Here is a 13,333-nt window from a genome sequence, read left to right on the forward strand (position 1 = left end):
TGGTATCTAACTGGCTCAGGGAACAAAACAGAGAGATGTTGGGTCCATGGCCTGGAAACTCCCCTCATCTTAATCCCATTGGAAACTTGTGGTCAATCATCAAGAGACGGCGGACAAACGGAAACCTTCTGACTAAATGCAAGCATTGATGGAGCAGAATGGACGCTATCAGTCAGGATTTGGTCCAGAAGCTGATGGAGAGCAGCCAGGGAGAAATGTCCTGGAGAAGAGGAGTCAACACTGCAGATACTGACCTGCTGCATGAACTCATTCTGTCATTAAAAGCTTTGGTTACTCAGAATATGAGTGAAATTGTATTTCTGTATGTGATGAAAACATCTGACATGAAAACCAGAGGGCAGCAGATCAGGTGAAAATATTATATTATGTAATTTTCAATACTTTTGGCCATGACTGTAGTCATAAAAACTAAAAAAAGAATCTGTGTTTGGAGACAGTGGCAGGTTTGTATCATATCCAGCATTTCCGTCACTTCCAGCCCATCATGGCCGTAGTTCTGAGGTAGACAAACATCACTCACAGGTCTCATTTGGAAAAGTGTTTCTGAATCCGGACACAGATGCCTTCAGGGTTCCTATAAAACCTCTGACAGATGGAAGCAACATGCTGAGGACAGCCACAGAATCAGGGAAAAGTCAATTTATCGTAGATTTGGCCTTTAATTAATGGGATTAGAGCAAAATAGTCATAGACATACGTGACCTACTGTACACCTGGCCACACTGCTGCTGCAGTTGTTTTTACCCAGTTCTTCTGTGGCAGCATTACTGCCCCCCCCACAGGCCTGGCGTATGTATTACAGCTCCCATAATGACTCCTCTGCATTCATGTGACTCCCATCTTTACTGCGTTCATCTCAGCTTCAGCTCCAGGAAGACGTGGCCTAAGATGATGGAGTCGTGGCTCCAGGCAGGCTGTAAGCTGACCTTTGTTAGGGTGTGTGTATCACTGTGTGCAGACCAGCCCGGTCACTGACGACGACTCTGCAGCCCTTTACATTCTCTCTGCTCTGTTTCCTCCTCTCAGGGTTAGTGGGTTCAGAAAGCTGGAAGAACAACATCACCATCCAGCAGAAAACCACCTAGAAACAGACTAACAGACCATAGGATATGAAACTATTGCAGATTCCTAAGAAATTCCTTTAAATCTTCCTGATTTTACATTTAAATGTTCAATAGTTTAGTTTTCAGCTGTAAGGTGAAAGTGAAGGAGGACCTCCTTAGGTTAGCTGCTGATTGGTCGACATCACGCATGTGGAACGCTGCAGATTGTGAACATTGTCAGGAGCCGATCAAAGCCACTAGTGAAAAAGCTTCATATCTGTCCAGCAGCAGCACCTGACAGTGACCCCCTCCCTGAACCCAGCCAGCTGCCTGAGTGGTGGAGGGGTCCGGATGATAGGGGTCAAACGCTGCAGATGGAGGGAACCTAAAAGCCACGCAGAAACAGGAAGTCTCTTTCCTTTATCTCTTAATCTGAAATCTGTAGCTTTGCACTGATTCACACTTTTCTTCCTCTTTTGTTCAACTGCTTTATTTAAACACATTATAAGAACTTATAATCCTAATCAGTTGTCAATCTGAATAAATTTATTGATACAATTACTTAGTCTTTGGCGCTCAGACCTCCGCAGGAAACATAGCGCTGAATTTTTATAGATCTGCATGAACAGAGCAAAGAACAGGGCTGTTCCCCCCCCAAGGCCTGAAACTGGTGGAGGAGTGGAGATAGATGGAGTTGGTCAGTCTGCAGACTGCTGGTTGGAGAGACGGTCTGCTGAGCTTTATGGGGAGATCCAGTGGACTGTGTGAGCTGATACTAGAGCTTCACTTCCTGGAAGATGGAAGTCCAGTACAGCCCGCCCACAGGAGCAGAGCGAATCAGGGGCCTTTTAAGATGAACTTTGGATGCTGATTGGCTTTGGTGGAGGTGTGGTTCAAAGCTGATTGGCTGAAACACAGGTGGATGTAAGAGAGCAATAAGTTTCTCCATTTGTCATTCAATTCCGTTTATTTCTAAAGCGCCGATTCTATAGAAACAATCAGCCTGATTGGTTAAAAGTCTGTGTCAATGAAAGCCAGCTGTAGTAACTATAGTGAGCGTCACCAAGTGTGAGTTGTTCTCGGTCCAGGAGAGGTCAGAGGTCATCCATCCTGTCCAAACCCCTTCCCCGCTGTGCAGAGCAGCGTGTTCAGGGCTCCTGGACCCCCTGTAGCCTCCTGGACCCCCTGTAGCCTCCTGGACCCCCTGTAGCCTCCGGGACCCCCTGTAGCCTCCTGGACCTCCTGTATCCTCCTTGGCCCCCTGTAGCCTCCTGGACCCCCTGTAGCCTCCTGGACCTCCTGTATCCTCCTTGGCCCCCTGTAGCCTCCTGGACCCCCTGTAGCCTCCTGGACCCCCTGTAGCCTCCTGGACCTCCTGTATCCTCCTTGGCCCCCTGTAGCCTCCTGGACCCCCTGTAGCCTCCTGGACCCCCTGTAGCCTCCTGGACCTCCTGTATCCTCCTTGGCCCCCTGTAGCCTCCTGGACTCCCTGTAGCCTCCTGGACCTGCTGTAGCCTCCTGGACCTCCTGTATCCTCCTTGGCCTCCTGTATCCTCCTGGACTCCCTGTAGCCTCCTGGACCTGCTGTAGCCTCCTGGACCTCCTGTAGCCTCCTGGACCCCCTGTAGCCTCCTGGACCCCCTGTAGCCTCCTGGACCTCCTGTATCCTCCTTGGCCCCCTATAGCCTCCTGGACTCCCTGTAGCCTCCTGGACCCCCTGTATCCTCCTTGGCCCCCTGTAGCCTCCTGGACCTCCTGTATCCTCCTTGGCCCCCTGTAGCCTCCGGGGCCCCCTGTAGCCTCCGGGACCCCCTGTAGCCTCCTGGACCCCCTGTATCCTCCTTGGCCCCCTGTAGCCTCCTGGAATCCCTGTAGCCTCCTGGACCTGCTGTAGCCTTCTGGACCCCCTATAGCCTCCTGGACCCCCTGTAGCCTCCTGGACCCCCTGTAGCCTCCGGGACCCCCTGTAGCCTCCTGGACCCCCTGTAGCCTCCTGGACCCCCTGTAGCCTCCTGGACCCCCTGTAACCTCCTGGACCCCCTGTAGCCTCCTGGACCCCCTGTAGCCTCCTGGACCCCCTGTAGCCTCCTGGACCCGCTGTAGCCTCCTGGACCCCCTGTAGCCTCCTGGACCCCCTGTAGCCTCCGGGACCCCCTGTAGCTTCCTGGACCCCCTGTAGCCTCCTGGACCTGCTGTAGCCTCCTGGACCCCCTGTAGCCTCCTGGACCCGCTGTAGCCTCCTGGACCTGCTGTAGCCTCCTGGACCCCCTGTAGCCTCCTGGACCCCCTGTAGCCTCCTGGACCCCTGTAACCTCCTGGACCCCCTGTAGCCTCCTGGACCCCCTGTAGCCTCCTGGACCCCTGTAACCTCCTGGACCCCCTGTAACCTCCTGGACCCCCTGTAGCCTCCTGGACCCCCTGTAGCCTCCTGGACCCCCTGTAGCCTCCTGGACCCCCTGTAACCTCCTGGACCCCCTGTAACCTCCTGGACCCCCTGTAACCTCCTGGACCCCCTGTAGCCTCCTGGACCCCCTGTAGCCTCCTGGACCTGCTGTAGCCTCCTGGACCCCCTGTAGCCTCCTGGACCCCTGTAACCTCCTGGACCCCCTGTAGCCTCCTGGACCCCCTGTAGCCTCCTGGACCCCTGTAACCTCCTGGACCCCCTGTAACCTCCTGGACCCCCTGTAGCCTCCTGGACCCCCTGTAGCCTCCTGGACCCCCTGTAGCCTCCTGGACCCCTGTAACCTCCTGGACCCCCTGTAGCCTCCTGGACCCCCTGTAGCCTCCTGGACCCCCTGTAGCCTCCTGGACCCCCTGTAGCCTCCTGGACCTGCTGATGTTCAGTCTAACCTTGGTTCTGGAGCATCACCAGGTCAGATTATGGACCTCTTCTCTGTAGCGGTGCTCCATCAGCTCAGCATACCCTTAATAATACACATGCAGGCATTATCATTATTAGCGGGTAACAGGCCCATAGAATGGCTCAGATTGTGCCAGTAGGCTCAGTAGTTTTCACCGAGTGAATCCTAACACTAAAGTCATTCATTTTCCCCCGCGGGATTAATTAATCTATTTATGTGTAATCTGACAATAATTCCAGTAGATCTTCATGTACTGTAAAATAAATAAAATAATCTGCATGTCGTCCACGTTTAACAACCTAAAAACAAATAAATCTCATATCCTGTCACTGGGTTGTAGAATCCTCTGCCTATAAATATTTAATTCTCTGTGAAAAAATGTCAATCTTTCTTAAATAAGATCCTCATCTAACAGAAATGTTTGTTTAAAAACCTAAAGTGTTTTATGCACAAACTACAACAAAACCCTGAGTAAATAAAAGTGTTCTTGGATGTAAGAGATGTGAGAGCAGAGAGAAAGGAAACTATGTAATGGTGTTACTCAGGGTATGCTGGCCTGACGCCGCATGCTGAGCTGACAGAACACAGACAGATATCCGACCCTACAATCTGCCGCCATCTGCAAACTTTCAGCCATGATTTTTTTGTAGATATCTGACCAGAAATGTGTGAAGAGGGCGGGACAGAGAACAGAACCCTGAGGTGTGCCGGGTCAGTGGAGCAGAACGAGTTTCCCTGATCTTCATCATCTGAAGCCTGATGATGAGGAAGCAGGAACCAAGTCCTGCAGATTAACCCAGGTTAGAGCTTCATGTCAGAAAGGATAGAGCTGCAGCATCCAGACTGTCTTAATGAGACATTATATCATCAGTCAGATCTGAGAAAACACAACTTTCTATAATTGATTCATTTTAAATGAAACCATTGGGATCTTCTCAAACACTCTTTAATGAAATAATCTCCAGGTTTGATCATTTTGCTGATTTCATTGCTTTTAATCAACAGCTGGTCCCCATAAAACAGTGGCTGGCGACTTTATTCATCTGCACCTGTCTTTTTCTTTCTTCCTGTGGTTTGCCTGATTTTCTCCACTGTGAGATCAATAAAGTCAATCAATCAATAATCTGTGATGCATTTCAATTTATTTCTAGATTTATTCCAGATTGGTTCATGTTTCTGAGGAAAACCAGCTGACTGCTTCCGTTCACTACAGAATTTACTGCTTCATGTCATTAAAATATTGCTGTGAAACATGCAAAAAAAAACATTTAATCAATGATTCAAAGGATGTATTTAAAAACCATTTTCAATGACCTTCATCGCCCTGAAACTGTTATATTTTCTGTGCTGCGTGAAAATGAAAAGGTCAGAACCATGCAGACCTTCCTGTCACCCCCCGCCTCTCCAGGGTGAGTTCCTGCATGTCTGACAGGTTGAAACCTGTGACTCTGTCTTTCCTTCAGGAAATGTTTTGTCATCTGAAGCCAGATCCTTCTGCTCCCAGACTGTTTTCTATGGCCTCTTTCTAATACCTCTTTTATCTCCAAAGGCAGTTACTAATTACAGCTCTTTTGAACATTTAACCCTTTTTTTCCCTCATCCAAATTGCAAAGCCAGAAAACCTTTTCTTCTAGATGAGTTTTCAGAGTTCCTTTCTGATTTGGTATTAAATACTGACAGGGTCATCATAGTGGGAGATTTTAACATCAGTGCTGACATTGAAGGCGATAGCTTAAGAGCAGCCTTTAATGCTATCTTAGACACTATCGGCTTTGTTCAAAATGTGAATAGTCCCACGCATTCTCATCTTCATACTTTGGATCTTGTGCTGACATACGGCATAGAATGTGAAGAAATAACAGGATTTCCTCACAACCCTGCCCCTCCGGCTCTCCACAATCACTATTGAGCATTTTCCCTTTGGATAAACTTTACATGCAGTAGTTCACCCTCACTAACAACTACAGGTGTTTGGTTCCAGGTACTCAGAGATTCACTTCCACACAGAAAGCCCATATTCTGATCTTCAGGAAACACAGAGTACATGTCAGATCAAATAATATTACTTCAGCGATAGTATCTAGGTGATACTTTATTGTATGTCTCATACCGTGTCTTTTGGTTGTGCTGTTCTTTTTCCATCTCTTTGCAGGTGATGAAGCAGACTGAAGATGTTTTATCACTATCTCCCTTTTATTTTCTCTTTCTTTCATCTTTTCTCCTTTTTTTCTGTTTTTCCTCTTCTGCTCTACTTACATTGCAGTGTCCATATAAACTGTAAAACTCCCTGCATAGTTATAATAAAGCTCTTTATATGCATAAATCATGCGGATCACTATGGCGATAGCCGTACTGCTCAACCTGTGAAAGTAAAATCTGTTGGGCTCTTTTTGGCATCAAGACAATTATTCTTATTGAAACATCGCCAGACAGGACATAGTTAGAAAAACAAACAGCCATCTTATTTCTAATTCTAGATCTTTTATTTTTCCAAATAAATGTGGATAGCTCTAACATTTTAAAAGTAGAATATGAGAAATTACAAGAACAGAAACTGAAAATATAGGAAGTTCCTGCGGATTTAATTTTTTCTCTTAGAGGTCAAATCTCCCATCAAGTCAAATCTTATCAATGATGAGATTCTCCTAGCTGGCTTCAGGCAGCTGTGATGTCACCTGAAGTCTTTAAATCTTCTGGGAATCAGCGTAGCTACAGATTTACCCTCCTTTGCCAAAACATCAGAAAACTGCATCAGTTTTTTAAAAAAGAGCCCACAGTCTGTTTTAAAGTGAGAAATGCTGTTTAAGGGAAACTGGTTTAAACCAACAGGAGAAACATTAATAAGGAGGATGGAAGGTAAGACAGATGATAAATAAAATCTTTTTATTATTTCCTCCTATAAAGATAATGATCCCTGTTCATTAACTGCCTTCAGGACAAAGAGCAGGTTTATCTTTAACTCCTGGTTTAAATAAAAAGGTCAGGAACGTCCTGCTGAGTCACACACAGATCAACACAGGTGGAAAAAAGCAGCACATCTACAGTCAGAAGATCTAGAGACCGTCCGAACAGTTCAGACCGGAACCATCAGGTTCCCCCTCTGGTTCCCCCTCCGGTTCCCCCTCTGGTTCCGTTCAGGTTCCCCCTCTGGTTCCCTTCAGGTTCCCCCTCCGGTTCCCCCTCTGGTTCCCTTCAGGTTCCCCCTCCGGTTCCCCCTCTGGTTCCCTTCAGGTTCCCCCTCTGGTTCCCTTCAGGTTCCTGGTTTCCAGTTTCAGTGGGCCTCTTCCTCACCGTCCTCCATAGTCAGGGGTAACCAGGACTCGCGGTGTAACGTCTCGTTCCGCTGCACCTCCTGGGGGCTGGGGGGGGAGGTCTCCTGCATGTGTGCAGGGAGGTGTTTGTATTCCTCCTGGTTGATGTCGTAGTCCTTCATCTTGGAGTCCAGAACCCACCAGCGGCCGGTGAAGCCGATGTCTAGAACCCGCTGAGGAAGCTCCCTCCAGGGCACCGACAGGTCAGAGCAGCGGGCTTCGTACAGCATGGCGTCCGGCTCGTAGTCGGCGCCGTAGACCACGCTGACGAGTCCCAGGCTGGCGAAGCGGAGTCGGCCCTCGTTACGCAGTTTCACCAGGTTCTGGACGTGTCCATCAGAGGTGCCGTTACGGACCCACGGCGACAGAAGGCCCAGCTGGTTGGAGCGCTCCAGCAGGTCGGCCTCAAACGACGACTGGTCGGGTTTAGAGTAGAAACAGAATCCGGCGCCGCCCAACAGAGCGGCGTACAGCGACGACTTCAGCGGGCGCTCCCACGCACCCAGCACCACCTCCCTGCACGCCTCCTTATAGTCGGACAGCAGGCTGCTGCACCACACGCCTGAGGACAGCAGAAGAAGAAGGTTCAGTGAATCCATGCAAACCGGATCCTCTGCAGGAAGGTTCTTCAGAACCACAGGCTGTATGGCAAGCCGCTTTGACATTTATTTGCTTGACTGAATATGTAATCCAGATGTTTCAAATGTTTATTTCCTATAAATAATAAACATTTCGGATGTCTGAAATGACATTACTCCAATCTGAAATAAACATTCTAGACGTCTAAAAGTGAATTTCAGATTTCTGTAATCCGATTGATACTGGTCAGAATTTTTATTTCAAATATCAAGAATGAAGAAAACATTGCAGATATCTAAAGCATAATTTCTGAAATCTAAAATATATTTTCACTAGTAGAAATGTCTTTACAGATCTACAACTACATTTGTACCAGGAACCATCTAGTTGTGAATATCTATAATTCTCATTCTTTCTAAATTAGAAATGACTGTTTTAACGTAGCTGATTATTGATACAACCGGACCCTGGAAGTCATTATTCCTGCTTCATAACACCAATATTTTCCCTCTGGAGTAAAATGGAGGCAAACATGAACAGAACTTTCTGGAGAAGTTTCTCCTGAAGACGCCGTCCGTCTCCACTAGGCCGGACTCGACATGGTTCAGGCGCACTAACCACCGCGCCACCGAAAACACGCTGCGGAACTCATTATCAGAAGAATGTTTACTGTAGATACGAGTGATGCTTTAGCGCTATCTATTATAGAAATGTGACTAGTCAGCCTGCTTATTTTATGTTTAATGGGAGTCAAAATGTGTTTTTAAGTATCTAAACTAAATTTTAGATTATTAAAATTGAGATATGTGGAATTCTAATTTAACTAGTCATAAAATAAGTATTAGGTGTCTGTAATTCTATTTTTACTACTTTCATTTTTATATCTGAAATAGTAATTATGACTAGCAGTAACTCTATTATAGAGATCTGATATTAGAGTTGAACCTCATCAGAATTCAGTGTTTGATAGGAAGAATGTGATTTTAGATATCTGGAACTAAAAACGCATGAATGGGAAATGTGACGTCATTTGTACTATTTCAGATATCTGGAATGTTTATTTTAAACATCTGGATTACATATTCAGTCAAACTATTAAATGTTAAAAGGGTCACTTAAACATTGTAAAGATTTCTACGTATATGAAAGTTTATTTTTATCAGTAAAATTATATTTTGAGTCCTGAAATGTAGTTTTTGCTGACAAAAATGTAATTTAGGAAATCTATATGTACAGTTCTGACAAGTAGGAATGTAGTTTAGATAAAGACATAAAATAGAGAGAACAGGGCTTCTAATAAATATCCAAACGGCCTGCCATAGCCTTCTTTAAGGGATGAATTGTGTGATGTCAGGATTTCCAGGTAGAGAATCCGAACATCAAGCGCTGTTAATCTGGTAAAAAGCAACATTTTTAGATCATTGGCACCAAATGTATTTACTAAACAATGATTATAAGATGTTTGCTACCATCTCAGCCAAAAGATTAAAAATGAAACTGGATTCAATAATTAGTGAGACTCAGTCTGACAGTCAGACAAATAACCAAGAATATCAGGCTAATTTTAGACATCCTTAATACCCAGGAATCGTCTGTGAAAATGGTTTTATGTTATTTATAGACTTCTATAAGGCTTTTGATTCAGTGGAGCATCGATTCATTTTACAATCTTTGAAAAAGTTTGGCAGCTACTTTCACTAAGCTACAATTCAATTAAACTAGTAGGTGGTACGTTGCCAAGGTTCCGCTTATCAAGAGGCATTGAGCGAGGATGTCCTGCCTCCTCTTATCTTTTTCTTTAGTCGCTCAGCTTCTATCTGATCACCTGAACGCTAGTTTAATCAAAGCTATCTCCCTCCTTAACAAAACGTTGCTTGTTTCTCAGCTAGCAGATGACGCTACACCTTTTTTAAAAGATGAGAAACAAATTTCTGTTGCTTTAAAGGGAATTGCTGAGTTTTTAAGTGTGTCCGGCCTGTTGCTGAATGGCAATGAAAGAATGAACCAGTTCTGCTCTCTATAACATTCCTATTAAAATAGAGGTGAGACATTTAGGCTTTTTACTGTTGAAAGATCAACATAGAAGATGTGCCTCTAACTTTAATCCAATAACAGAAAAAACACAAAGAAAATTGAACCAGAGGCTCTAAAGATATTTATCACTTAGAGGAAGAATCTTCGCTCATTAAAGCATCTCTGGTTTAACATATGCAGCTTTAGCATTTAGACCATAAATGACTTTATATGGAAAAACTGATCACATTACTGGAAGAAAAGTTTTCTAATGAATTCATATGAAAATGCTGGTCTCAGTTTTATTGATTTTCATACTTTAAATAATAGATTTAAAATCAATTGGCTCCATATGGAACACCAACCTCTCCACATATTATCAGATCAGTGGCGTTTATTTTTCCCTAATGTGTAATTATGATGTTTGTAAAATCGCTCTGAAACTCTGCATTTTATGGCCGAGCCTTTTTTATCACCATCGATCATCTATAAGCACAATTTTTCACCACATAAATATTATATCTAGAATAACAAATTTAATATGAACAGAAATCAGTCTTTATGGAAAACTGGTTTCAGAAAAATATCATAGTTGTAGATCATCTTTTTAACAATGAGGTCCTTCTTCTATCCTATGGTGAATTTCTGGCAGAGTGGGATATTGCTGTAACAGCCATGGAGTTCAGCAATTCCCTCAGTTGCTTTTTAACCATCAACAGAGGATTGATGCTCATAACTCATCTATCTGTCTCCCATTAATACGCCTGCAGGAAAGATCAGTTTATCTAGCTATTCCAGAAATAATAAGTCAGTAAGAACTTTATTTTAAATGAATATAATGTCTTTGTTTCTCATTGGAACTCATTAGTGGATGATGTGGAAAAAGGTTGATTACTAATAAATTTCTGATAACGAATAAGATTAAAGAAATCTCCTTTAAACTCTATAGAATGAACCCAGCTAAAGTTTATTTACCAAATAGATTCAAGCTGAACATTGATAAACTATAAAGCTTCACTATTTATTTTAGAACTGCCAGTTTGTTCATCCAGGATAAAACTGATAATAGTTTTCTTCTGTGTTGTTTGGACTGTAGCAAAGGATCCACAGAGAAACTCTGTCAACCTAATAAATAATCTGCCTAATTTTATATCTATAAATGCTGATTTAGATGTAGAACATTATTTTGTGAATTCAAACAATACATCCACTCAATCCAACATTCTGGAAAACAAAAAGCAATTAAAACATTTTCTGTATTTGAAATGTTTAATTTACTGTCTTAGATTTAACCCCCCCCCCAGCTTATTTCTTTTATCTGTCTTTTTGTTCCTGATTCTTACTCAGACCAATCAAAGTTTACTTCTCTACATATTTTAGGTTTTTCATTCCATGTATTCAAGACAATGAGTGATTGTCTGTAAATTCACTGAGTGCAATAAAGATTTCTTAAAAAAAAAAAAAAAAAAAAACAGCCCGCGCTGTTTTAAGGTGACAGATTAATGTGAAACATCGGCCCTTCATCATTGGTTCCGGATCTAGTTTAAAATCTCTCTCTAACCCTGGTCTAAGGTTTAATCTCTCTCTAACCCTGGTCTAAGGTTTAATCTCTCTCTAATCCTGGTCTAAAGTTGTGTTCGGTTCGGCAGAATCATGACTAATCCATCATGGTTCCGGTTCTGACCCGCTCTGCTGTTCTTCAGTCTCTCCCAGCGGCCTCCCGGAGCCCAGAACCTCCTGCTGAGCGTCCGAACCGAACCCATCCTGCTCCACGGTCACCGTCAGCCGCACCGGAACAGGCTGCACAGCAGGTGCAGCAGCGTTAGTCTTCCGCCAGCAATGAAGCCGTGACAAAGGTTCCGCTGTAGGTGGCGGATCTTCTTTGTTAGATTGGCGGATTGCAAACAGCTTCTAGGTGCATAGCGCCACCTGCTGTACATGAGTGTGTAGCTCTATAGTTCCACCTACTATTTTATTTTTATTTTTGTGTTATATAAAGATAAAAACAATGCTTTATTAATAACCATCTGTCCCTAAAATTCCTTTCATTTTCCTTTCTCTCCCTTTTTCCATAATTACTTTCCTCATCCTGTCTTTCAGTCCATATTTAAAGCAATCCTTTAAAACATGATCCTGATTTTCTTTCCTTCCATTTCCTCACATTAATCACTATTTCTCTTCCCTCATATAAACAAAGACTCATTCCAGTAGATGTGATCAGTTCTTAATCTAGTATAAATTATCTCTTCCCTTCTGTTTCCTTCTCCATTATTTTTAACAATTAAATATTTTTAACCCTATAAAATCTTCTTTCTCATCTTCATCCCATATTTTTGCCATAATTTTGTTTCTTTCTTTTTCATTATTGTTTTATCTTTCCCAGGTGGAATCTGATCTATATTCTGCTTTCCTAAAGACCAAGCGACCTATTGATGCGCATTAGCGCCATCTACTGGAATGGAGTGGATCAGGATGCTTTATAGAAATTCTCCCACAAACCCAAAAATTATAATAAATAAGTTAATAAATCTTGTATCCTTTCTATCAATTTTTTTCTTAAGGTAATTTATTAAATAACATTTAGAAGTAGAAAGTTTGACCAAAATATCTTTCTATCTATTTACCTGCAATTGATTTTCTTGTAATTAACAAACTTATTCCCTTCTTTCAACAGAATATTTAAAACAGAACAAACCATGTTTTACTGTCTCTGCTTGAAAACAAAAACTGTTGGATTTAACCTTTAACCTAATATTTAACCTTGTTTGATCAAAACCTAATCTGGATAAATTCAATTCAATTTAAATTCTATTCAGTTTATTTCTATAGCTCCAATTCACATCATGTCATCTCAGGTCACTTTATAGATCCAGATCAACCAGATCATCCAGTCAGATTGATTCAAAGTTTTCTATCTAAGGAAAACCAGCTGATTGCATCGACTCATTGACTCTTCAGCAATCCCTCACACTAAGCATGCTTGTAGCGACAGTGGAGAGGAAAAACTCCCTTTGAACAGGAAGAAACCTCCAGCAGAACCAGGCTCAGTGTGAGCGGCCATCTGCTGAGGCCCACTGGGGTTCAAGGAGACAGAAGCAGACATAGAAAAAGAAGCATAGACATAAAGAGCAGCTGTAAAAGACGATTTTCTCAAAGTAAAATCAACAACGACATTAGGAAATATAGACGGCTGAATGGGTGAAACAGGAATTGTTTGACTGATATTTGTATAAGCTAAATCAAAGTCTTTTATAATTTATAAATAATTTAAACTCTTTTTTTCCTTTTCCCAACTAGGTTTTAAAATTACATGACATGGATGATTCCATTATAGCCATTTAAAGGACTCCAATAAGAAGTCTGAACATCTCCTTCTTCTGAGATTCTATGGCGGTTAGCAAACTAGTTAAAGGAATAGTACACCCAAAACATGATTAGCCTTCATTTTCTACTCACCCCCATGCTGAACAACACTCTGGAGTACTTTTTTGATATCTCAAATGCA

General features: G+C 43.1%; 1 protein-coding gene across 1 annotated transcript; it reads right to left on the reverse strand.

The window, feature by feature from the left end:
* Positions 1-7,131: 7,131 nt before the first annotated feature.
* On the reverse strand, positions 7,132-11,669 carry timm29 (translocase of inner mitochondrial membrane 29). The gene is made up of 2 exons (XM_038298374.1): positions 11,513-11,669; positions 7,132-7,798 (listed from the first exon to the last, which is right to left on the reverse strand). Exons 1-2 carry the CDS (start codon positions 11,589-11,591, stop codon positions 7,197-7,199), a joined length of 681 nt encoding a protein of 226 aa, XP_038154302.1. The 5' UTR covers positions 11,592-11,669; the 3' UTR covers positions 7,132-7,196.
* Between the last annotated feature and the right edge of the window lie 1,664 nt (positions 11,670-13,333).

The sequence above is a fragment of the Cyprinodon tularosa genome, unplaced genomic scaffold (assembly GCF_016077235.1).
Source record: "Cyprinodon tularosa strain WSP-4 unplaced genomic scaffold, ASM1607723v1 ctg407, whole genome shotgun sequence".
NCBI classification, from domain to species: Eukaryota; Metazoa; Chordata; class Actinopteri; order Cyprinodontiformes; family Cyprinodontidae; genus Cyprinodon; species Cyprinodon tularosa.

Coding starts and splice junctions, on each gene's coding strand:
- timm29 (XM_038298374.1), bottom strand. CDS start 11,591: ATGGGTTCGGTTCGGACGCTCAGCAGGAGGTTCTGGGCTCCGGGAGGC. Junction 7,799..11,512: donor ACTGAAGAACAGCAGAGCGG/GTCAGAACCGGA, acceptor TGCTGTCCTCAG/GCGTGTGGTGCAGCAGCCTG.